At 33.1% G+C, this 26,708-nt stretch overlaps 1 protein-coding gene across 1 annotated transcript; it reads right to left on the bottom strand.

Annotated features, from left to right (window-relative positions):
• Positions 1-225: 225 nt before the first annotated feature.
• On the bottom strand, positions 226-1,967 carry LOC149193041 (pathogenesis-related thaumatin-like protein 3.4). Its single transcript, XM_089404773.1, has 2 exons — positions 1,812-1,967; positions 226-1,017 (listed from the first exon to the last, which is right to left on the bottom strand). The coding sequence occupies exons 1-2, from the start codon at positions 1,870-1,872 to the stop codon at positions 356-358; spliced, it is 723 nt and encodes a 240-aa protein (XP_089260899.1). The 5' UTR covers positions 1,873-1,967; the 3' UTR covers positions 226-355.
• Between the last annotated feature and the right edge of the window lie 24,741 nt (positions 1,968-26,708).

Below are 26,708 nucleotides of genomic sequence, written 5' to 3'. Positions count from 1 at the left end.
TATTAAATCTGATATTAGTATTAATATTATTAAATTTAATAATTTTAAATTAATAATTGGAAGAAAAATTTACATTTATAAAGATTTGATCTAGATCTGAAATTAGATATATCGATGCTGATACCTTGTCAAACTATACCATATTTTAATTTTTTTGGCAAAGTACAATTTTATATAAAAATTAAAACCGTGATACACATTTCAGAACATACATTTCCAACGTAATTATATCAAACACAACAGTTTTAAACATCATTTTATTTCTGATATTTTATTTCCTGGCCTATACACCAACGGCCTGGCCTATACACCAACGGCTTTTCTACTGTTTCGGCAAGGTAGGGTTTCGAGGAGCTCAGGCAGTAGAGTAAAGCTGAGCTTCATGGGAGGTGCCAGTGCCGCAGAAGACGACTTTATAGTTAGTGCCTCCCGGGCAAGTGAAGGTGCTGGTCGTGTCGTCTTTTGCATAGCTGTACGCCTGAGGGCATTCCTTCTTGAAGAAACGCGAGTAATCAGAGGGAGGGCAATTTTCCAAAAACGATCCAGTACAGCAATACTGCGGCGTATTGAAAGCAACGCAGGCGCTCTTGCATCCGTCGGTCACCTTCAATTCTGCGGGGCACTTGGAATTTATGTCGCTGCTGCAGATACTTTTTGTGCACTGACCGTTCGACGGTATGATCGACAGTGGCAGGTTGAATCCATCGACGAGCGAGACGTCATAGAAGTCCAGGTTCTGGAATTGATTCACGGCGATTTCCGCCAGAGTCGCGGGGACACTTCCCGATCCTTGACAGTTTAGCAGACCCCCGCAGTCCCCAGTTTTGCAACTGCCTTTGCCACTGCCGTCGAAGGAACAGCCTGTGCGTCCCCAGAACCTGCCCGTTGTTCCCGCGGGGAATTGAACCGTCCACGACTGCCCTCGCTCCAGCTGTTTACCTCCAACGTTGGGAATCCCGGCTGCCCAAACAGTGAATGGGCACTCGTTTTGGATCTCGAATGTCGCACATCTTACACCTGTAACGATCACAAATACAGCAATATTTTTACATTAATAGTGTTGGGTTACATCTTATGTTAAGGCAGCGCTGCCGTTTAAATATGGAGATTTGGTCTCCATAAGTCTAATATTTTTAATTAGATATATTTAAAATTTGTTCTAGCCTGCATTTTATGATTAAACTCAAATTAGTATTTTATAACCAAACTCAAATAAAATACAGAGGTTTGGTCCCCACAAATCCAACATCTCTAACTATATAACCAAATATGAGGAGATTTAGTCCCACAAGTCTAACATCTTTAACTATATATATTTAAAAGTTAGTACGCATTTTATGACTAAACTCAAATTAACGTTTTATAACCAAACTCAAATGAAATACAGAAGTTTGATCCCCACAAATCCAACATCTCTACCTATCTAACCAAACTCAAATGAAATAAACTCAAATGAAATACAGAGATTGGGTACCCACAAATCCAACATCTCTAACTACATATACCTAAAAAAACTATATATATTTAAAAGTTAGTGCGCATTTTATGACTAAACTCAAATTAACGTTTTATAACCAAACTCAAATGAAATACAGAAGTTTGATCCCCACAAATCCAACATCTCTACCTATATAACCAAACTCAAATGAAATACAGAGATTTGGTACCCACAAATCCAACATCTCTAACTACATATACCTAAAAACAGCTCTAACACACATTTTATGACCAAACACAAATCAAATGTTCATTAGATCTTGAACCAGCAGAAATTAAATCAGTTGCATCGCCTATTTATTTATTGTTATTACCTTGCACGCAAATGTATAACGCTGCCATGAATATAAGCAAAACTCCCAACGCTCTCGCCATTGCTACCGCTGTGATTCGAACTTTCACTCACGAAGAGACTGTACGAGGCAACAAGTAATTGTGAATATTCTCAAGTCTGAGTACCCCCATGAGAAGTAGTAATTGACTATATAGGCTCGATTTAGGGCGGTGCCAGCCGCCCATGCGGACATATTCTGGCTAGCCAATGGCAGCTGTTGACTATGAGAGGGATGTCTTAAACGGTGGCGATTTTTTTTTTGGATTTGGTTTGATTGGATTAGGATTCTTTGATAAAAATGAGATAAGTATGAAATATAGAATGATGGGATGCATTTCTACTGAGAGCGAATATAATGATGAAACCATGCTGTCATGGTTCAAATCTAAAATTCTGTCTGCCAGGACCATTGCTATGAGTCATGACGATGACATTGACTTCAGAAAATAAATGCTATCTCCAAGTTGACGAGGACAATGAGTATTTGGAAATAAATGCTTTCACATGATCTGATCGTGAGCGGCGAGCATGGATGGAATTTGACGGGTGAATTGCTTGTCATAAGGTGATTTGTTGGTTAAATACGATTTAACATTTTACAAAATTGTCAAAGTTTTTTTTTTTTTTTTTTGTTAAAATTGGTAAAAAAAATGTGAAAACCATTAAATTTGACAAATGAACCTGTTTTAAAATTCCAATCCTGCTCCTGAACAATACAGTGTATATGCATGGTTATGCCCAATGAAATTCGAATATGCTTACACAGAGTTGGAATTTAAAAAGACAAAAACTTTACAGCGACATTGTGACTAGTGTTGTTTTTGGTAAATTATTAAAAGATTTATAATTAATATGATTTTTCAGTTAAAAGTGTTTCGATTTTGGGTGATTGGCCGAGTGGATGTTTGTATTCTTGATAACTTATTATTAAAGATTTTATTGTTTTGGACTATGGTTGGGTTAAAATGCTCATTTCATGTTAGTTAATGTTTTTATTTCTTAGGTCTAAGAATGTATCCTTACATTTTTTAAATATTTAAGTTAAACTGCATTTCATAGAAAAAAGTTTATTTATTATTAATTTATAAAGTAAATTCATAAGTAAAAGTAATATATATTTAATGATAAGAGTGATGTAATCATAATGCTTGCCGAGGGTTTTTAATTTTATAAATAAGATTAATGGATAAAGTATTTAAGTTTAGTTTTCCATAAATTTTAAATAAGATAAAGGATCATTTTATATAAACTTAATGGATGAAGTATTAAATAAGATAAAGAATTATTAGATATATATATAAATTTAATCTTAATTTTAATAGATAAAGTATTTAGACTTAGTTTCTCATAAATTTTAAATAAAATAAAAGATTATTATCTATATATAATAATAAAAACATAAACCTTAAATTTTAAATAAAATAAAAAGTTTATATATATATATATATATATATATAAACCTAAAATTAATATTTTAAGGTTATTTTTTTTGTTAAAATAATGAAATAGCAAAAAGTTAATTAGAAGGTTTCAAAGTGATTGTGTTGGTATGAAACATCATGTTCATTAATTTAAAGATAACACATTAAAATATTTAAAAAATGATGATGTTTGTTAATTTAGAGATATGAGAATGAAGCATTTTGAAAAAAAATCCAACAAATAGACTAATGCCAATTTATTAAACGATAAAATTAATAAAATAACATAGTGTTACTTAATTTTTATTAAGTAAAATATTTTTTTTTGAAATGTTTATTATTTTTAGGAATGTATAAGGCTTTGAATCTAATAGTGTTTTAGGAAATTTAAAAGGTAAAATCTTTAAACTATATAACAATTTTTATAATATTCTAAAATATAAGGTTTTAAATAATATTAGGGATAGAAAATAGTATAATAAATATTTCATTTAAAAAAATATTAAATAAATAAATTATTTGGTTAATAAAACATTAAGAAGTAAATTGTTTTTAAAATATAAATAATTATTAAATGATTAAAAATAGTGTATTATAAGATTAAATAAATATATATAATGAAAGAAAATCTCAATAAAATATTTGTTTCCTATTTTGATGTTTTCAAAATGGAAAAAAATTGACAAATAAGTTTTTAGGGTCATTTTAATGGGATGTTCTATTTTCGATAAATGTAGTTTGAAACATTTTTCATTTATTTTAAAGCATTTAGAATAATTTTTGGGGTTAAAAAAACTCTCAATTGTTTTAAACTATCTAGGGTTGTTCTACACTCAATGACTTTTCCAACACTATAATAATTATATAAAACAATGATGATGTTTGTTAATTTAGAAATATGAGAATGAAGCTTTTGAAAAAAAATCCAACAAATAGACTAGTGCCAATTTATTAAACAATAAAATTAATAAAATAACATAGTGTTACTTAATTTTTATTAAGTAAAATATTTTATTTTTTTTGAAATGTTTATTATTTTTAGGAATATATAAGCCTTTGAATCTAATAGGGTTTTAGGAAATTTAAAAGGTAAAATCTTTAAACTATACAATAATTTTTATAGTATTCTAAGATATAATTTTTATAATATTCTAAAATATAGGTTTTCAAATAATATTAGGAATAGAAAATAGTAGAATAAATATTTTATTTTAAAAAAATATTATATATATATATATATAAATTATTTGGTTAATAAAACATTAGGAAGTAAATTGAGAGGGATGTCTTAAAGGAGTTGTCTATAATGCGACTTTTTGGAGATTCTGGTGATGGAATCCGGCGGAAAAAATTGAGGTTAAATCTTGATTTGTATTATTTAAAATGGTTTTTTAACTGCATATTTGGATTCAGCACCTTGAAAACCCCTGGGACACTTTGATTGTGCAGAAACTAGCTATCAAACTTGCGATTCCAATAAATTGCTGCCGGATTTTGACCGGAAAAACCCACCGGAAAAGCTTCCAAAAAGTCTCATTATAGACAACTGCTGTCTTAAACAGTGACGATTTTTTTTTGGATTTATTTTGATTGGATTAGGATTCTTTAAGAAAAATTAGATAAGGATGAAATATAGAATGATGGGATGCATGCCTACTAAGAGCGAATATAATGATGAAACCATGCTGTCATGGTCCAAATCTAAAATTCTGTCTGCCAGGACCATTGCTATGAGTCATGACGATGACATTGACCTCTCAAAATAAATACTGTCTCCCAGGACCACTGACATTGACTTCTGAAAATAAATGCTATCTCCAAGTTGACTTGGACCATTAGTATTTGGAAATAAATGCTTTCACATGATCTGATTGTGAGCGGCGAGCATGGATGGAATTTGAGGGGTGAATTGCTTGTTATATGGCGATTTGTTAGTTAAATACGGTTTAAGATTTTACAAAATTGTCAATTTTTTTGTTAAAATTGTGAAGATTAATAAAAAAAAATGTGAAAACCATTAAATTTGATCAATAAATCTGTTTTGAAATTCCAATCCTCCTCAACAATACCGTGTATATGCACGATTATGCCAAATGAAATTCGAATATGTTTACACATAGTTGGAATTTAAAAAGATAAAAACTTTACAGCGACATTGTGACTAGTGTTGTTTTTGGTAAATTAGTGACTAGTGTTGTTTTTGGTAAATTATTAAAAGGTTTATAATTAATATGATTTTTCAGTTAAAAGTGTTTCGATTTTGGGTGATTGGCCGAGTGGATGTTTGTATTCTTGATAACTTATTATTAAAGATTTTATTGTTTTGGACTATGGTTGGGTTAAAAGGCTCATTTCATGTTAGTTAATGTTTGTATTTCTTCGGTCTAAGAATGTATCCTTACATTTTTTAAATATTTAAGTTAATGGCATTTCATATAAAAAAAGTTTATTTATTATTAATTTATAAAGTAAATTCATAAGTAAAAGTAATATATATTTAATGATAAGAGTGATGCAATCATAATGCTGGCCGAGGGTTTTTAATTTTATAAATAAAAATTAATGGATAAAGTATTTAAGCTTAGTTTCCCATAAATTTTAAATAAGATAAAGGGTCATTTTATATAAACCTAATGGATAAAATATTAAATAAGATAAAGAGTTATTATATATATATATATATATATATATATATAAACTTAATTTTAATTTTAATGGATAAAGTATTTAGGCTTAGTTTCTCATATTTAAATAAAATAAAAGGTTATTATCTATATATAATAATAAAAACATAAACTTTAAATTTTAAATAAAATAAAAAGTTATTATATAATAATAATAATAAAAACATAAACTTTAAACCTAAAATTAATATTTTAAGGTTATTTTTGTTAAAATAATGAAATAGAAAAAAGTTAATTAGAAGGTGTCAAAGTGATTGTGTTGGTATGAAACATCATGTTCATTAATTTAAAGATAACACATTAAAATATTTTAAAAATGATGATGTTTGTTAATTTAGAGATATGAGAATGAAGCATTTTGAAAAAGAATCCAACAAATAGACTAGTGCGATTAAAAGTAATATATATTTAATGATAAGAGTGATGTAATCATAATACTTGCAGAAGGTTTTTAATTTTATAAATAAAAATTAATGGATAAAGTATTTAAGCTTAGTTTCTCATAAATTTTAAATAAGATAAAGGGTCATTTTATATAAACCTAACGGATAAAGTATTAAATAAGATAAAGAGTTATTATATATATATATATATATATATATATATATATATATATATATATATATATAAACTTTTTATTTTATTTAAAATTTAAGGTTTATGTTATTATTATTATATATAGATAACCTTTTATTTTATTTAAAATTTATGAGAAACTAAGCCTAAATACTTTATCCATTAAAATTAAGATTAATTTATTATATATAATAATAATAATAATAATAAAAACATAAACTTTAAACCTAAAATTAATATTTTAAGGTTATTTTTGTTAAAATAATGAAATAGCAAAAAGTTAATTTGAAGGTCTCAAAGTGAAAGTGATTGTGTTTGTAAGAAACATCATGTTCATTAATTTAAAAATAACACATTAAAATATTTAAAAAATGATGATGTTTGTTAATTTAGAAATATGAGAATGAAGCTTTTGAAAAAAAATCCAACAAATAGACTAGTGCCAATTTATTAAACAATAAAATTAATAAAATAACATAGTGTTACTTAATTTTTATTAAGTAAAATATTTTATTTTTTTTTGAAATGTTTATTATTTTTAGGAATGTATAAGCCTTTGAATCTAATAGGGTTTTAGGAAATTTAAAAGGTAAAATCTTTAAACTATACAATAATTTTTATAATATTCTAAGATATAATTTTTATAATATTTTAAAATATAGGTTTTCAAATAATATTAGGGATAGAAAATAGTAGAATAAATATTTTATTTAAAAAAAATATTATATATATATATATATATATATATATATATATATCTAAATTATTTGGTTAATAAAACATTAGGAAGTAAATTGTTTTTAAAATATAAATAATTATTAATTGATTAAAAATAGTGTATTATAAGGTCCGCATGGGGTAGCTCAAGTGGCAATGGCCATGGAAATGAAGTCCAACCAAACCGGAGATCTTGGGTTCAATTCTTGTGCTACCCTCCCTCGAAATGGGGTGAATAACAGACATGTAAAAACTTGAAAATGAGAAGGTCCTACCTAAGCTTGTCCTACCTAAGCTTACAAAAAAATAATAATAGTGTATTATAAGATTAAATGAATATATATAATGAAAGAAAATCTGAATGAAATATTTGTTTCCTATTTTGATGTTTTCATAATGGAAAAAAAATTGGCAAATAAGTTTTTAGGGTCATTTTAATGGGATGTTCTATTTTGGATAAATGTAGTTTGAAACATTTTTCATTTATTTTAAGGCATTTACAATAATTTTTGGGATTAAAAAAACTCTCAATTGTTTTAAACTATCTAGTGTTGTTCTACAGTGAATGACTTTTCCAACACTATAATAATTATATAAAACAAAGTTTGTATGCAAAAGTTATGCCACCCACAATTTGACCTAATGTGTTGACCACCATTATATGAGTGGATGCCACATCAATACTTGTTGCATATGGGGCTAGCTTCATGTGGAATTTTGAGAAGACTCTAGAAGGTCCAACTTTGTAACTCTAGTTGAGGTTTGAGGGTGTTAAATCTTACCCATAGTTGACTATGGAGCAATGTTAAATGTGGAGAAGGGCTTCTATTCCATGTTATTGTATTTTGTTCCATAGTTTAGCAAAACAACTAGAAGTGGGAATTTAGATAAAAAAATAAGAGGGGTTAGGATTCCATAACAATCTTACAAGCCACAAGTCTCTAGTAGTTCCAAACCTCTTTCTTTGTACTTTCACAAATTCCATACCAAAGAAAAGAAAGCATAGTAGCCTTACCTTTTAGCTGGGTTTTCTGTTGTAAGGGTTTACGAGGGGAAATTTATGTTTATTATGGATGGTGTTGTTGGGAATCACGATTGCCGTTAAACCAAAGCCCATAGGTGTTAGTCAACAATCGCATTGCCAGAAATAAGGATCCATGAGAGGTGGTTAGTCCATGTCACGAAACACATGGGGAGCGTTGGTTTATCCAATTTCCAACAATCTCCCCCCCAACGTGAGCCAGGTTTGTATCGAACTTGTGACCTACACTCTGATACCACTTGTTGGGAATCACGATTGCTGTTAAACCAAAACCTGCAGGTGTTAGTCAACGATCGCATTGCCAGATACTAGGATCCACGAAAGGCGGTTAGTCCATGTCACGAAACACGCGGGGAGCATTGGTTTATCCAATGTCCAACAAGTGTGTGTATTTCTTTCCTATATTTTTTGTATCTCAACTAATTTAATCACTTAAGCATAAAAATAGTAAATAAAGAATCTAAGATCTAAAGGGAATTAACATTCACAATAAAGATTTTAGTATAGATTTCAATTTATGATGAATTATTAGAGTGGAATATCCATGGCAATTTGCAAATTGAAATACTTCAAAGATATATGCTACATAATTATAATATCCTAACATTTTTGCTTCCAAATTATTTCCTCTTATTCATATTAGGTTTTGAGCTAAGCTTGAAGTGATGCTTCTTCTTCTACCAAGGCCTTACAATGGCCTTCTAGTATCATGGTTTGTTGCAATTGGTTCAATTTTTCCTTGGGTTTTTACTTGGATTTGAAAATTTCTCTAAATTCATCATTATTCCATTTTTCAAGTCACATGTTGAGGTACTTCAATCATTGTTGAAAACAAAACATAGCAGTGTCGTGGTTTCTATCTACTTGCCACCATGTAGCAATTTGTTAACAAAGGTAGGGTGCTTATGCAAGAAGGCTTCAAAGTGAAAAGGCCTATTTTTGGGGTTTTTTTTCAAGTAAATATCAAGACATATCGACCAATGATCAAAGCATACACAAGGGAAAATGGTTGCTTCTAGATATAGGTTAGCCAACAAAATTGATTCAGAGATTAGAAATTGATCCAACCTAGAGGTAATCTTATTTGAGCCACCTATTTGGTTGTTCCAAGTTTGAAACCATTTTATATTTCTAGATCCACCAAGTACATTCATTGAATGAGCTCTTTAAAATTTTGAGAGTCCAGGTCGAGTCGCTTTACTCCTCCTCATTTTTTATCTAGAGAGGTTATTATATTAGTCTCCACTGATTACCTAATGATGATCCCCAATGACTCTTTACAGACTTTAAAGGGAATTTTTTATGTAACCAACTCACAAAACATAAGAAAAGATAGATCAATGACTTGAAAAATGGCCTCTTTGAGGGGGCAACCTCCTTTACATCATATAAATGAACAATTCTGGGATGATACTGTTAAAATTGGAAACTAGGGCCAAACTTCATGTGGTTCATCTTATTCATGGATGATAATATTTTTATTAGATTCCTCTCGTTGAGAGGTGTAGGATTGATCTAAAGATCATCCGATTCCGATAAGTATTTATGGAGATATGAATTTATTTTGATTATGGAATTATTATCAAGTTGACCCACAACTCATGTAGGCTCAGAAGCCCAAACGTCATGTCTATTCAACCTCTACGTTTTAGTATAAATAGAAGAGGACTTCAAGTCATTTCTACACACACTTGGATCTCTTCCTCTCTCTACTTGTCTTTGGGTTTTAGTAGGAGGAGAGATCCTAAGGTGTTGCCGATGATGCCGGTGATGCCGATGATGATGATGCTGGTGAAGCCGATGATGCTGGTGAATCCAATGATGCTAGTGATGCCGATGATGTCGATGATGCTGATGCCGATGATACTGATGCCGCTGATGCTGATGCCGCTGATCTAGGGTTTGCTACTGCTGATGTAAATCAAATTCATGTACTATTTCTCTCTGCTGAATTATTGAAGATAAAGGAAGATTTGATCAAAGGGTTTCCCCATATTGGGGTTTGTTCTTGGCTAGCCGCCACATGTTGTGTCTATTGTCTTGGCTTGTTTTCTGTTGATCGTTTAATGTTCTATCTGCACTTTACTTATGTAAATGTGGTTGCTAATATGTGGATAATAATAAGAAAGATAAGTAAATTTCTCTAAGCATAGAACATACCATAATTTAACATGGTTTCAGAGCTGAGGTGAAGACAATGACCAAGCAAGAGTGAAAGAGCAATCACCGACAAAAGTTGGGACAAGACAAAAGGATTAATGGGTTCAAATTCACTGAGGGTGAAGTGGAAGCAGAGAATATTATCAGAATGGCGTAGCGGAAGTTTCTGATGGCCTAATTAAAGATCACTTCATTGGGAAGTTCAGATCTAAGGGTGTAGGGAATGTTTCCCCTCAATTGAATGAAGGTAACTCGATTCATTTACAGAATCTATTTTATGTACCTGATCGCAAGAAGAACCTGGTGTCTATTTCAGCAATGGAATTCAAAGGTTACAAGGTGGCACTCATCGATGGAAAGGTACGTGTTTGAAAATAGATTTTTCAAAGATTTTTTTGAGTTCAGGGTTGTATCAAGTTGCAGGAAGTCCACTGGGGACCATGTCCATTGACATAGCACCGGAGGTCTATGAGTCAGATGGTGACAGGGATGCCTGAATTCAAAAAGAGCATGAAGATACATGTCTGAGATGTACCGAAGGAAACTCTTACAAGGGGACCATTCCCCTCATGTAGCAGGTCCACAAGTTTGGAACAACCCGTGGAGTTTGAGATTCATGAACGGGAATCTCATGTATACAGGTGGAAGAAAGCCCTCTGTGGCTTGAAGAAAAACACCCAGGGCATAGTATGAGAGGATTGATAGTTGTTTGATGAAGCTAAGATTCAATAGGAGTGAAACCGATCCAAACCATTACCTGAAGGTTGTGGATGATAGACCTCTCATACTGGCACCTCATAAGGATGACCTATTTCTGATAGGTGCAGACCCTCTCATTTGCAAAAGTAAGAGGGAGTTGGATTCCAAATGTGGAATGATAAACTGCAAGCCTGTGACTACCTCAAGGATATTAACTTTCAGAAGTTATATGGTAGTGATGTTGGACTAGATTTGGGAAATGCCTTTGAGTTTCATAAACTCAATCACATTGATGTTCTTGGTGAACTTTCGTCCGGACATATGTTTTGCAATTAGCATGGTGAGCTCATATTTGGTTGAGCCTCATTGGATTGGTGCCAAGAATCCTTTGAGATATCTTCGGGGAATAATCTCTCATGGATTGAGATACACTGCCGGAAATATGAAAACTGCATGATTATTCGAATGCTGACTGGGCAGGCATTGTGGAGGATCACTAGAGCACTTCTCAGTGTTGGTTCTCTTTGTATTATGCTTTGATATCATGGATGAGCAGGAAGCAGAAATCGGTTGTTATAAGTACCACCGAGACCGGATACATAAGTACGAGTATGACCTCGTATGAAGTTCCCTGGTTATGGAAACTCTTCAGTGAGTACACATGATGAATACCATTGTGATTCTTTGTGACAACCAGATGTGGGATTCGATTATTGAGGAATCCCGTATTCAATGATTGCTCCAGCAGATAGACATCAGATACTGCCTTATTTGGGATATGGTAAGTCGATGAGTAAGGAGGATCCATCGCACTGAGATGATGTACAGGTTAGAGCCCCGGGGAAAGATCAAATTTGTGATTTTCCTGAATGACTTGGAGTCGTCAAGAGACCCTTGTATAAGGGTCCTGCATGTTGCATAAATTGAGCTCTGTGAGCTCTGGGGGCTTGCAGTTCTTATTGGAGCAACATACGACCACATGGTGACTCACCCTCCCCTGGTGGTGCGCACTGTGAGCAAGATGATTTGCTCTCTTGTGGAACAAGATGGTTCGCTCTCTTGTGGGACAGGATGATTTGCTCTCCAATGTAGCAGGATGATTAGTTCTCCTGTGAGGTCTGGATGATGTGTTCTCCATGACGACTATGTAGCAGGATGATTAGTTCTCCTGTGAGGTCTGGATGATGTGTTATCCATGACGATTATGTAGCAGGATGATTAGCTCTCCTGTGAGGCCAGGATGATGTGTTCTCCATGGCGATTGTGTAGCTGGATGATTAGTTCTCTTGTGAGGACAGGATTGATTAAGTTCCCCTGTCGAGGCATCCTACCCATGCAGTTTGGGACCCATGGGAAGTACCTCTCATCTGATCAATGAGCAGGGAAATGAGGATGGGGACCATAGTAGTACGATGGACGCATTGCTGTATCTACCGTACTCCTTATGCTAGGATGACCTTCATTGATCTAGGATCAATGATACTAGTCTGGGACCAGTGGTAGGAGTTGTACCCACTATGACGCGGACTTAGGGTCAGTTGAGACTGGTCTAGGACCAGTGGTACATACTCTGAGACTGACCTTGGGTCAGTGCAGTACTGGTCTAGGACTAGTGAGAGTGGTGCATACTATGACGTTGACTTCGGGTCGGTTGAGACTGGTCTGGGACCAGTGGTACACTCTCTAAGACTGCGATACTGGTTTGGGACTAGTGGTAGGAGTGGTACCTACTATGACCCTGACTTCGGGTCGGTTGAGACTGGTCTGGGACCAGTGGTACGCACTCTAAGACTGACTTTGAGCCAATGGAGGATGATACTGGTCTGGGACTAATGGTAGGAGTTCTACTCACTATGACGTTGACTTCGGGTTGGTTGAGACTGGTCTGGGACCAGTGGTACATACTCTGAGACTGACTTTGAGTCAGTATGATACATCCTCGATCATTTCTTCTTCTTCATAATTCGGACAAAAGCATAGCAGAACAGAACAAAGCAGAGTAGATCAGAACAGAGCAGAGCAATATAGATCAGTACAGGGCAGAACAAGACAAAGAAGAATAGGCAGAATAGAGCAGAGCAAGGCAAGGGTCAGGCTGTATAGGGCAGTGCATTTGATGGATGAATAGTAACAACCGATAGACATATTGCAGATGAAGTTCTCCCTAGTTGAGAGGGAGTGTTAAAATTGGCAACTAGGGCCAAACTTCATGTGGGTCATCTTATTCATGGCTGATAATATTTTTATTAGATTCTTCTCGTCGAGAAGTGTAGGATTGATCTAAATATCATCCGATTCCGATAAGTATTTATGGAGATATGAATTTATTTTTATTATGGAATTATTATCAAGTTGACCTACAACTCATGTAGGCTCAGAAGCCCAAACGTCATGGCTATTCAACCTCTACATTTTAGTATAGATAGAAGAGGACTTCAAGTCATTTCTACACACACTTGGATCTCTTCCTCTCTCTACTTGTCTTTGGGTTTTAGTAGGAGGAGAGATCCTAAGGTGATGCCGATGATGTCGGTGATGCCGATGATGATGATGCCGGTGAAGTCGATGATGCCGGTGATGCCGATGATGCTGATGTTGATGATACTGATGCCGCTGTTGCCGTTGATGCCGATGATGCTAATGTTGCTGATCTAGGGTTTGCTATGCTGTTGATGTAAATCATATTTATGTACTATTTATCTCTATTGAATTATTGAAGATAAAAGAAGATTTGATCAAAGGGTTCCCCATATTGGGGTTTGTCCCTAGCTAGCTGCCACATCATGTGTCTCTTGTCTTGACTTGTTTTCTGTTGATCGTTTAATGTTCTATCTACACTTTACTTATGTAAATGTGATTGCTAATCTGTGGATAATAATAAGAAAGATAAGTAAACTGCTCTAAGCATAGAACATACCATAATTTAACAGATACAAATGACAAGGCCTCCTTGGTATATATAGGAGTCTAAGGGGCCACAATATAATCAGAGCCTACATAATAATTATAATATAAGGGCACAACAATAACAATATGAGGGCTTATATGGGGCATAACAATAACAATAGGGCGATACACTAATAATACTAATAAGGTGGAACAACAATAAAAATAGGGGGATACACTAATAGCAAGACTGATGCTTGACACATTACTTCATTAAGATGTTCAAAGGCCTTAGTTGCTTCTAGAGTCCAAGAAAATGCATCTTTCTTCAGTAATGTTGTTAAAGGCGCTGCTAGTCTCCCATAATTCTTAACAAACTTGCCATAATACCTTGTTAACCCAAGAAATACTGGAAGATGCTTTAGGGTTGTGAGAATTTTCCATTCTTTAATGGATTTAATTTTGTTAGGGTCCACTTTAACACCCCCATGAGATATAATATGACTCAAATAATCCACCTCCTGTACTCCAAAGAAACGTTTGGAGGTTTTTGCATATAATTATTTCTCCTCCAATACTTTGAGCACCCTGTCAGCATGTTGAACATGATCAATACAAGACTTGTTGTAGATTAGTATATCATCAAAAAATACAAACACAAATTTTCTAAGGAAGGGTTTGAAAATGGAATTCATCAAACCTTGAAATGTGGAAGGTGCATTAGTAAGGCCAAAAGGCATGACCAAACATTCATAATGACCTTCATGTGTTTTGAATGTTGTTTTCATAATGCCTTCAGTCTTCATTCTAATTTGATGACATCCTGAACGTAGATCCAACTTTATGAAGTAAATTTCTCCATGTAATTTATCTAACAATTCATCAATGACATGAACATGAAATTTATCTTTAATAGTGAGCTTGTTGAGCTCCTTGTAATCCAGACACATGCACCATGATCCATCCTTCTTGTGCACCGATACTATTGGAGTAGAGAAAGAACTTTGACTAGGTTGAATTATACCAACCTCTAGCATTTATGCAACCATATGTTCAATTTCACTCTTTTAGGCATAGGAATATCTGTAAGGCCTAATGTTTGGAGGAACACTTCCTAGAATAAAGTGAATAACATGATCATAATCACGAGTTGGTGGGAGGCCTTTTGGAGTCTCAAATACCCTGGAATGATTTTCCAACACTTTTTGGAGATTTGGAGAAATATATGATTTTGATGTTTGAACCTCTAGTGAGCATAATTGTGCAATTACGCCAAGTTGTTCTTTCTTCAATTTTTTTTTCATGCCATTAGAGCTGTTGGACACCTAATCCTCTAAGGGTTAGTGTGGAAGCTGAATAGACTAAGGAAGTCCAAGAGACCTTGGGATGTGGAACCCAACAGTCAAACCATGTACTATAAATGTATATCATTTGATAATAATAAATGTACTCTCATGTTTTATCTTTCATACTCTTTCTGCCATGTGTTTGTTTAACATGGTATCAGAGCTGTTGTTAGGCCTGGGCATTTTCAAAGATTGTTAGCGCTGCATTCTTTCTAGAATTTGTCTGCCATTTCCCTATTTATAGAAATATACTAATGCTGCTCTGCTGCACCTGGGCGCTCTAGCAGACCATTTCATTTTGTGAATGTAATGCGTTAAATGTGTCTATCGGTTGCTCCTTCCCTGTCAGAATTCTTATATTCTAAACCCTGTCAAAATTCTGCCATTGAGCATTGGTTAAATGTATCTTTGGCATGCATTTGAACATCTGCTCATTAATTTTCCGTAACTCTAGTCAGTTCTAGCAGTGTGAAATCTAAAGGTTTCCGTAACTCTAGTCTGTTCTGGCAGTGTGAAATCTAAAGGTTCCTTTCCGTCAATTCCTTTAGCAATATCGCCATTGCATTTTCTTGTACTCCTTCCAAGAGTGATGATCAGAGGGTCGATCTTCATGAATGCTATACTATGAGCAACGAATCATTGAGGGTCAAATAACAAAATGCTGCTTGAATCTTGAATCACCAATTTGACTACTTCCAAGCTACCTTTTCCCATTTCTACAATTCCTGTATTGTCTGAGTGGAATCCAGCGCTACCTCCTGAGGATTGTCTATTGATCTTTGATGTGGTCAGTTTGAACGCTGCCTTGAATGCCTCTCCTCCCACGCTGCGCTGCTCACCTCGACCATACCCCATCTCACACCTTCCTCCATGGTGAATGCTCCCATCACTGTGGTTGTGTTCCTTGATGATCTCTTGGCATTCATTTCAACAGAGACCGCGAGTTCGATTTGCGGCTAAACACACCCTCCTCCCACGCTGCGCTGTTCTGCGTTGAATGCTGGTGGTTGTATCACCTGTTCTTGGTGGTGTTTCCCGTGCTCGTGCTTTTGCCAAAAGAAACTATCTGATGCTCCTCTGGCTATGGTAGATAAAAGGCATCAAGGCCACAATGTTTCTAAGGTTATGAATTTGATTGGTGATGTGAAAGGGAAAGTTGTTGTCATGGTATTGTTGTTTTGAGTCCTCGTCATACGGGCTTGCAACTATATACGTCGAACCTCCTTGTGCTGAGCAATAGCTACATAAAGAGGTTTGCCATGCAACATATACCCCGATAAGTCTACCAGAGCTTTTTTTGCTTCTTCTGGACTTGTAAAGCAAACAAATCCAAAGCCCCTACTAAGCCCCTTCTCATCCTGCATTATTTTTGCTGACGTGATTGTACCACAATGGCTAAATACACTTCACAGTTTATCATAATCAATTGCATCATCAATGTTTTTAACATAAAGATTTGATCCCTGAGATTTTAATATCCTCTCTTGACGTCTTTCCTCGTATTGCCGCCGCAACATTTGCTCACACTCTTCCTTCTTTTGAGCCCTTCCAACATTTATTACCTTATTACCTATCTGCAAACCATTCATACTCTCGACTGCTTTTTTAGCATCATCTGGATCTTCAAAGTTGACAAATCCAAATCCTCTTGGCTTGCCACTTTCATCCTTCATTACAACACGGAGCCCTTATTTGGCATCTCCTGCGGTAGTGTGAACATCCGTATTGCATGCATCCTTGATTAAGCATATCTTTAGGCGAGTGTTGTGCTCACAAGTCGGGGCATATAAAGAGAAATCTGGTAGTGGAGGTTCTGGGTACGAAACCTTCGGAGGTCAAGGATCTAGAGGATTTGCTATTTTTAAAGTGGTTATGGTGCACATTTCGGTTGGAAGGATTTTACCTTGACACATTCAGCTAGCAGAAACGATGATGAGCTCAGCAAATTTCTGGCTCCTTCTTCACGATGCCATCTGCTTCTTTTGTTGTCTCCCACACCATTTTCATACATAACGCTGATCTTTATGCGCTGTTTTCATATATATAGCTGTTGTTTTGATATATACATATATATATATATATATATATATATATATATATATATATATATATATATATACGTTTCTTTTAAATACTGTTTGGGCATATATACATTGTGTCTACGCTGTTTGGCCTCTTAGATCTCGAGCAAGCTAATTCATTGCTCGCTGCTGAACTGAATAAATAAGCCGAATGCCACCTAGTTGAACATAGGTAGAGGTTTTCAAATGGGAAAGGAGATTACATATGGAGAGGGAAATTAGTGATTTTTCTTTGTAAGGATAGGTTTGGATGTAAAGTTCTGTATTGCAGCTTCCTCTTGATACAAAATTATTGGTTGTGCTTGTGAATTCAACATTGTGGATGCTCGGAGGGGAATTAGATTGATAGTGATATATTACTGCGTTGTTTTCTATCTGCATTGGAACCAAATTTACTATTTACATTCAATGGATTGTGAGCATTATTCAAAAGAAAGTATGCTTACCAGTTTGGAGGCAAAGGATTTTCAGGACCACAAAATATAGTTCCATGGTTAATTGTATGATACTTAGAGGTAAAGAAGTTTATATAGTCCCTTATTACAGCAAGCAACATCAACTAAACCTGACTCTGTTGACCAGAAGGGAAAACATTTCATCAGATGTACCAACATCTTAAAGAAAATTTCAAATCAACTTTGGAGAAAAAGGGTGACTAGATATTGTAAGCGGGTGTTGCTCCTTTCTCATTGATCCATAGATGTAATCAATTTTTTAAATTGTAATTTTGACAATGGAGAAAATGACTCAAATTGGTGAAGTATTAGAGTTTTTGAAAACTCTTATACAATCTACTGTTGATGACACATTCCAAATCAACAAAGGCTATCTCTCAGAAATTCAGACATGTCTACAATATGCAAAAGAACATATTGAATTTTTGTAGCTTGAATCTCAACTACAACAGGAAGAATTATAGCAGTGGAGTCATCATTTTGAACCTATTTCTGTTCAGAAGATTGAAACAGACTCCCATAAACAACAAGACAATAATGTTACAGTTCATTTAGATTTAGTACCCAATAAAGCAACAAGGTTACATGCAGATGCAGAAGTTCAGCTTGCACTTCCCAAGCCCATCATCAGACCTTGGGAAGAGCTTGTCCACAACAAGCACAAAACTGGTCTTGGATATGACAAGGATGTGTCCTTTCATATTCCAGACTACTCCAAACCAATCTAATTTCAAAGTGCTTAATTTCTTTAGGATGGTTCATCTTCACCTGCTCCTCATGACAGCTCACCTTCAGCTGTTTCAGATTCTGGTTCTCTTCCACAACAGCCACAAAAAATTGTGAAATGCCAACACTGTGACCGAGTTGGCCATCTGAAAGATCACTGTTTTTATCTTCATCCATGTAAGCACTGTCATAAAACCAATCATACTTCAAACAAATGCTTTAGAAACAAACCTCCTGCAAGAATGAAGATTCATCTTGGATGGATTGCTTCTTGGAAATGGGCATCAACAGCCAAGAAGATATTTTAGTCACATGTCATAACTTGTTCAAGAGTATTGAACAGTCTTGCAGTTGAGTTTTCTCCATCATCTCACCTTGTATCTGACAGGGGGGGAAATGATGGTCATCTACAAGCTTCAAAGTCACATCAAGCGAGCATGAGCCACAACCTGTCACACCAGTTTCAAAGTTGTATCTAGAGACAAAGATGCCCTTGAGCATGCCTTCAGTTGGTAATGCCTCTTCAAGGAATTGGGACACTTCCTCTAGCATAAGACTTCAGCTTCTTGCCAGTTTCGGAAGAGTTCTAGCAATAGAATTGTGGACACTTCCTCTAGCAAAAGACTTCAACTTCTTGCCAGTTTAGAAGAGTTCTAGGAATTACAATAAGCATTCCAGAGTTGGTGGTAATCCTTAAACCATCACAGGTTGAGACCTCCTTTTTCAGGTTGAGGTTCTCCCTTTTATGCGGGGTGAGACCTCCCTTTCATGGTTGAAGGTTTCCCTCTTCAAAACATCAGGAACACTTCCTCTAGCAAAAGACTTGAGCTTCATGCCAGAATTGGAAGGGTTCTGGGAACTGCACTAAGCATTCTAGTGTTGGTGGTCATGCTTAAACCACTGCCCTGTATACCAACATTTCAAAGAGCACATTCAGCCTAGTGTTGCCATGCATTTTTGCACATTTTGTATTACAACTCTCTTCTTGGACTTATACATAACCCTTCGGAGTAAGGGGGGGGGGGGGGGGAATGTTGGACACCTAATCCTCTAAGGGTTAGTGTGGAAGCCGAATAGACTAAGGAAGTCCAAGAGACCTTGGGATGTGGAACCCAACGGTCACACCATGTACTATAAATGTATATCATTTGATAATAATAAATGTACTCTCATGTTTTATCTTTCATACTCTTTCTCCCATGTGTGTGTTTAACAAGAGCTAATTATCTTCCCTAGTTTCCATGTGAATCCCCTTAATTCAATTTACTTTCCTTCCCAAAAAAAATTCAAGAAAAGTTATTGAAAATTAAAAGCTATTGTCCCCAAAGATTTTAACCATTGGAATCCTAATACAACATAAACACCAACCATTGGAATGGAAAGCATTGGCCTATTCAATACATATTTTCCCATGATTAGCTTGATATTGTGGTACTTTCTAGAGCAATTTATAGTTCGTGCATTTGAAACCATCTCTCGACACTCTGGGGCTGGTTATAGAAAGCAATTCAATTCCTTGGCTATCTTACAATGAATAAAATTATAGGTACTACCTGAGTCAATCAACGGTATTACATTTTTCTTCTTGATATATCTTTCTATCTTAAGAGTTTGAGGAGTGGTAATTCCCACCAATGCATTACAAGGTATGGTCGAATTCATTTCTTCTTTCAATGGATTGGTTCTTGGTGTATATACTCTTATTTTGATGTTTCTTGTTCCTTTTCTTCCTCCTCTTCACAATCTATTTAAAAAAATTTCTTCTCAGCACACTTATGACTTATAGTGTATTTGTTAACACAACTGTAACAAAGCCCTTTTGCTCTTTTTTCCTCCAATTTTTGTAGTGTCAACCTTGTAGGTTGTGGAAGGTTAAGAGAAACAATACTCCCATCTTTATAGTTGTGAGTGGTAGATTTTCTTGTTGCCATAATTTTTCTTTCAATTTTTCTTGTCATCCTAAATGTCTTCTCCAATGAATTAGGTTCCCATAGCAGAACCTCATGTTGGATGTCATCCTTTAAAGTCCCTACGAAGACATCAATCCTATGCTCCTTTGGAATTCAATTACCCTAATATTCAAATTTTGGAAATTCTTAATGTGCTCCACCATTGAACCCTTTTGTTTGAGATTTATCAATTGGCTAAAGAAGGTGTTACTCTTTGTATTCTTATAATGTGCAAGTGACAAGTGACAAGTGGTTTATGAGAAAAAAGCCATTGATACCATACAAACTAATTTGATTCTAAAAATAAAGATGTAATGTGCACCTTTTGTGGTGTTGCACATCATATAGATCAAAATATTGCTCCATGTGTAGTATCCATGTTACCAGATCCTTCCCATCAAACTTCCTCATATCGATCTTTGGAATGTGGTTGGTCTTCAATCCAAAGTTAGAGTCTCTAAATAATGATTAACATTCCGTTTTTTTTTTTTCTCATCATGAGTTTCATGGAATACTTTTTGCCATTAGGAAACATTTTTTGTAGCAACTTTGTCCAACCTTCCTTCAAGCCTTCCATGTCTGCTTTTAATCCATCCTTCAAACCTTCCATGTTTGCTTTTAAACCATTCTCCAAACCATCCATCTTAGCTTCCATTTCATTTTTGGTTACTCTTTGCGAGAGTGAAATTTGTTGCACTTGGTCGTGTAATTTTGATATATCATTTTGTATTTTTTCCTCTTCTTCATGTGTCATAGTAGAGATTTCTAGTTGCTTACTAGGAGTATCCATTTTTTTTTTTGTTTCGAGACATAGTGGAACCAAATAATGATATCTATGCTTTACTATAAGCCCTTTGAATTATTGCAAATTTAAAAAAATACACACCTTGTTCTTCTTGCTTTTTGGAGCTTGATATTGAAATTGTTGTATCTATGAAATTTCAGCTTCCTAAGGTCTAAAATTTGGTCCTGTGGTAGCACTCTGAGTCTTGTTTCCAACGCCACAAATTATACCAAGATTGGATTCTTCAATATAAAGTTATGCCAAATCACCCACGATGCCTTGATTATGGACTTGAAGGCCTTAATACTTTGTTCAAGCATACAATAATGCAGCGGCACATGGAATCATCAAGTTGTGGAATGGACCACTTAGAGAGGTACGAGGGTTGCAAGTGTACTAGTATTTGGCTTGGGGGGTGTGAGATTAAAAATAATTTACAAATTATTAAAAATATTAATAACAAAAAAAGTTTAAAATGAGTTATATAGAGAGATATCTTATTCCAATTTTAGGTTATTTCTCTTTCAAAATATGAGATATTTGTAGTTCCTTTAATGTTTATTATAAAATTGACATGTAATATTTCAAAAAAACATTGATAACAAAAATACTTGTGTGTGTGTGTGTGTTCTACCTTCGAATGACATTTATTAATATTCTAATGTGTATAATGTGAACCATAAATAAAATATTTCAATGCTAATTATGCATATATTATATGAAAAAATGCACACACACACACACACACACACACACATAATATTTTACTAGTGTGTTTCTCAAAATTCGCATAGGTATATCTTAACTCCATATGTACCAAGAATCAAATATTTCAAAGTGCAAATCTTTACTTATGTTTTGCATTCAAAAAGAAGTTTGAATTTTGAAAGATATTTGATCCTCTTTGCGCTTGAGTTAAGATATATCTATGCTGATTCAATTTTAGTATATATATATATATATAGATATATATATATATTTATATATCTATATATATATAAAAATATATAAAATTTAAAATTTAGTTAGAAATTGAGATGGATTGTTAAAATTATAGATTTTAATAATTAAATTATATAATTGGAGTACTTCAAGAATTTGTAGGACATTAAAATGATTTATGTATTTAAAAAAACACAATTTAAACAATGTAAACTTGCAATCTCATTAGCAATTACATAATAGAAATCAAGTGATAGTTGTTGGAAAAGTAAAAAAGTAAAACACATTGTCCTTTAATTTTTGTTAATACAATTTTGTAACTTTGGTAATATGTAAGTAAAATTTGATTACATAGATAATAGATAATTTTTTGCTGACATCATTGTGTATCAATAAAATTTGATTACCTAGAAGGCTAACACAACTATATAAATTAAATGGATGGTAAATGACGTCAATTCAAGATAATCATCAAAACACTTACTTCATGACACATCTCACATTGCTAAGATTAAACAAGTGCTGCAAGGCAACACAATCCCTATCACTAAACTTAGAAATTATGTTTTGGGAAAAAATGCATTAAAATTATAACTTACATTGGTTAATATTAAATTAATAATGATCAATAAATAAATCTAAACCTATAGCTTTACTTTGGAGGAACTAAGAAAATGAGATGTGAAGTGGATTGGCTCTTTTTCTCATTATGTATTTCGTAAGAAAACTCATATGGAACAATACAAAACAATATCTTCATGCTAATTCTCATCATTTCCCAGCTCAAAAGCTTGGTGTTCTCAACACCTTAGCGACTAGAGCTTTAAGAGTTTCTGATGACAACCATCTCAATAAAGAGAAAGCACATCTCCTAAGTGTTTTCTTTAATAATGGGTATAGTAAACACCAATGTACTAAGGCTTTCCTCAGAGCTCAAAAAGGTCCTAGGGCTAAGAAAGATACCAAGGATGGATTTTTTGGTGTTCATCTTCCTTTTATCCAAGGGACCAATGACAAGATTGCTAAGATCCTAAGGAAGCATAAGGTGGCTTCAACTTTTAGGCCTTTAAATACCATCGGAAGCTCACTTAGATCTATAAAAGACCCAGTGGACCCCAAGAATGTGAAGGGTGTTTACGTTATCCCATGCTCTTGTGGGACAACCTACATTGGTGAGACTGGTCGCTCGATTGATCAAAGGATTCGTGAACATTTTGCTGACATCAAGCATGGCAGGACCCGCTCCTATGCTTTGGCAAAGAATGCAGATAAATATAAGCATCACATCTGCATTGAGGAGGCCCAAGTTGTTGCTAGGGTTATTCATTTCCATCATCGTAAATTAAGGGAGCCCATAGAAATTGAAAAAAGGCCCAATAATTTGAATAGAGACGATGGCTGGATTATTAGTAGAAGTTGGGTCCCTGGCCTCCTAGTTTTTTAGGTTTCTTTCTTTTGGGTTTATTTTGTTTGTTTATTTATCTGTGTAGCTTTTTATAGTATTTGTTGTTGGTTTATTCTTCATTAGAGTTTATATTCTTGATCCTTCATGTTTTCTTAAGTATTTTATTCGTTCTTAACGCCTTTTAGTATTTTTGTTATTTGTTTAATGGGTCTCAACCTTGTCTTTTATTGTTGAATATATATATATATATATATATATATATATATATATATATATGCTTTATTTTATTTATTTATATTTTATTTTATTTCCATTAATTATTTTGATTTGTTATATGATCTTGTCTTGATTAGGGTCTTGACTCCTTTTATAATTTTTGACTTCCCTCTTTGTTTGGAGTTTGAGTTTGATTTTTTTTTTTACTTATATTTTTCGATTATTTCCCATTAATGTAATTTTTAAATAGTTTTTAATTTTAATAGATTAATTTAAACATTATTTTTTAAAAACTAGTCGTTTAATATAGCCGTTACTTAATAATATTTCTTTTTAATAAATTAATATCATAATTTAAATATTATTGACTTTGAATTATTATTATTATTATTATTTATTCTTGTTATATTTTTCGATTATTTCCCATTAATATTTTTTTTAATAATATTTGATTTTAATAAATTAATTTAAATATTATTTTTCAAAAACTAGTGGTCTAATATAGCCATTACTTAATAATATTTGTTAATATCATAATTTAAATATTATTTTTCAAAAATAGTTGTTATTTGAAATTTTTGTCTCTACATTGCTCTCTATTTAAGCCGTTGCCATAGTTTGCCTCTTCATTTGGTCCTGATGGTGAACCACACTGGTTGGTTCGAACGGGTCGGCCAAAAAATTCTGTTATGTGATTTCTATCGAAAGACTTTTCGTAATTCATTATGGATCACAGAATCTTGAATTCAGAAACAATATATTTTATCAATAAGTAATATGATATTGATTACAAAATTGAATATTTTTTTATAAAGATAAAACTGACATATATATTATAAAATATATATTTGAGAAAATATTTATGAATTAAAATAAAAACCTGCCTTTTTAAGGTTTTGGAGGATTAATGACGGAGTTTTATATTTTTAAATATACATCATAAAAACTCACGTGTATCATATAAGTGAAGACACAGAATGTTCATTGCTATTCAGTTTTGGAGGAGTAACGATGGAGTTTTAGATTTTTATATATACATCATAAAGACTCTTGTGTATCATATAAATGAAGACAAAGAATGCTCATTGCTATTTAACCATATCTAGAACCTTTAATCTAGAATTTGTGTTGAAACTATGAGGCAATGCTAGAATTTGTGTTGAAACTATGAGGCTATGCTAGAATTTGTGTTGAAACTATGAGGCTATGGATTGTATTTTTTGCTTTATGGATGAACGAAATGCCATCCAGAACTAAATGTACAATTAAGCTAAATCCATCTCATATTTTCTATGTAGTTCTATCTTCTAAAAGAACTAAAAAATATACAAAATCTCCAAATTTTAGAAATGGTAGTCTACTAGCTACTCTAATGCTGCATCTTCCAATGTTTTCTTTTATCAAAACATCTATTTATCTAATCTCGAGTATTTTAAACATTGGATTTTGGTTTTTGCAAGCTTTAGAAAGTCTATGTGGAGACTAACCAACCTTATCAAAGCTTTATCTAGATTGTCTACAACTGTAGTTTGCATCGACATACTGCTTGGAGTGTCCAAGTGTATAGACATTAAATGTTGCGACATTGAATTTTATACACTTTATATTTAAATGAGACTAGAGAACTGTAGGCTAAAAATGCTTGTGAAGGAGAGAATCAGGTAGAGATTCCAAAACCAACACGACCTTCTTGCACAAGAACAATAATAAAGAAAAATGCAGTTACATTCACATAGACATTGAGCACTAGAGGGTATTGAAACATAACTGTGAGTCACATACTAACAAAATAAACTAACCAAAAAACTATGAAGCAAATGAAAACCCAAATTTATTATTCTAGAGACAAGAGCTCTAGAGGGATTTGATAATGTCATATCATATCCCTCTAGAATAATTGTCAAATACTTGCACAAAATTGGCTGGAAAAAATGACTCGAAGTAATGACACTGATGGAAGTTGCATAAATCTCGGTAGTGGCATAGAATGAAGTTGAAAAATGATAATTTCATTACAGTGCAATTCAAAATTTGAACCACTTAAATTATTACAAATTGTTATATATATATATATATATATATATATAGAATATATTATATGGTAGTCAAAAGTAAATTGATTGCTAGATTGCTAGAAATCTACCTTGGGACTACTAATAATAATAATAATATAACTTTATTTCAAATTTATTATTATTATTATTAACTAATATTAATATATATAACAAGATTCTTAACAATAGAGATTCTTAACTTAAATGTTTTGTTACAATACCATGAGCCAATACCATATCATATCAATAACACATGCTAAAAAAAACCATAATTTATTAAATATGACACTTGTTCTTATAACATTTTTTAGTTAATCAATTTAATTAAAAAAGTAAAAAGAACATAACTACTTTTAAAATAATATCAACTTTTGATTTATGACTAGTATTAAGAATATTATAGAATTTTCTAAAACTTAAATCGCTACCATCCACTTAACAATTATTGATAATTAAATTAAATTTTAAAAATCCTATTCCAAAATAAACATGTTCTATATATTGCTTAATCATAATGAAATAAATTTTTGCTTTTACTATATTCTTTAAATTTAGATTATTAATTAATTTATTAGTTTACATTTGAAAAACAAAATTTTAACTAATTAAAAATTTTAAATTATACTTCGAAACAAAAAAATTACTTTCCTAAAATATATACCTCCATTATCATCATCATTAAAATTATAATAATAAAACTATATACTTATAATAAGATATTAAATTAAAATAAA

Source organism: Pinus tabuliformis, chromosome 2_2 (genome assembly GCF_031772625.1).
Source record: "Pinus tabuliformis cultivar Carrire ecotype Pingquan chromosome 2_2, CPIR1, whole genome shotgun sequence".
NCBI classification, from domain to species: domain Eukaryota; kingdom Viridiplantae; phylum Streptophyta; class Pinopsida; order Pinales; family Pinaceae; genus Pinus; species Pinus tabuliformis.
This window is presented reverse-complemented; position numbering and strand designations above follow the sequence as displayed.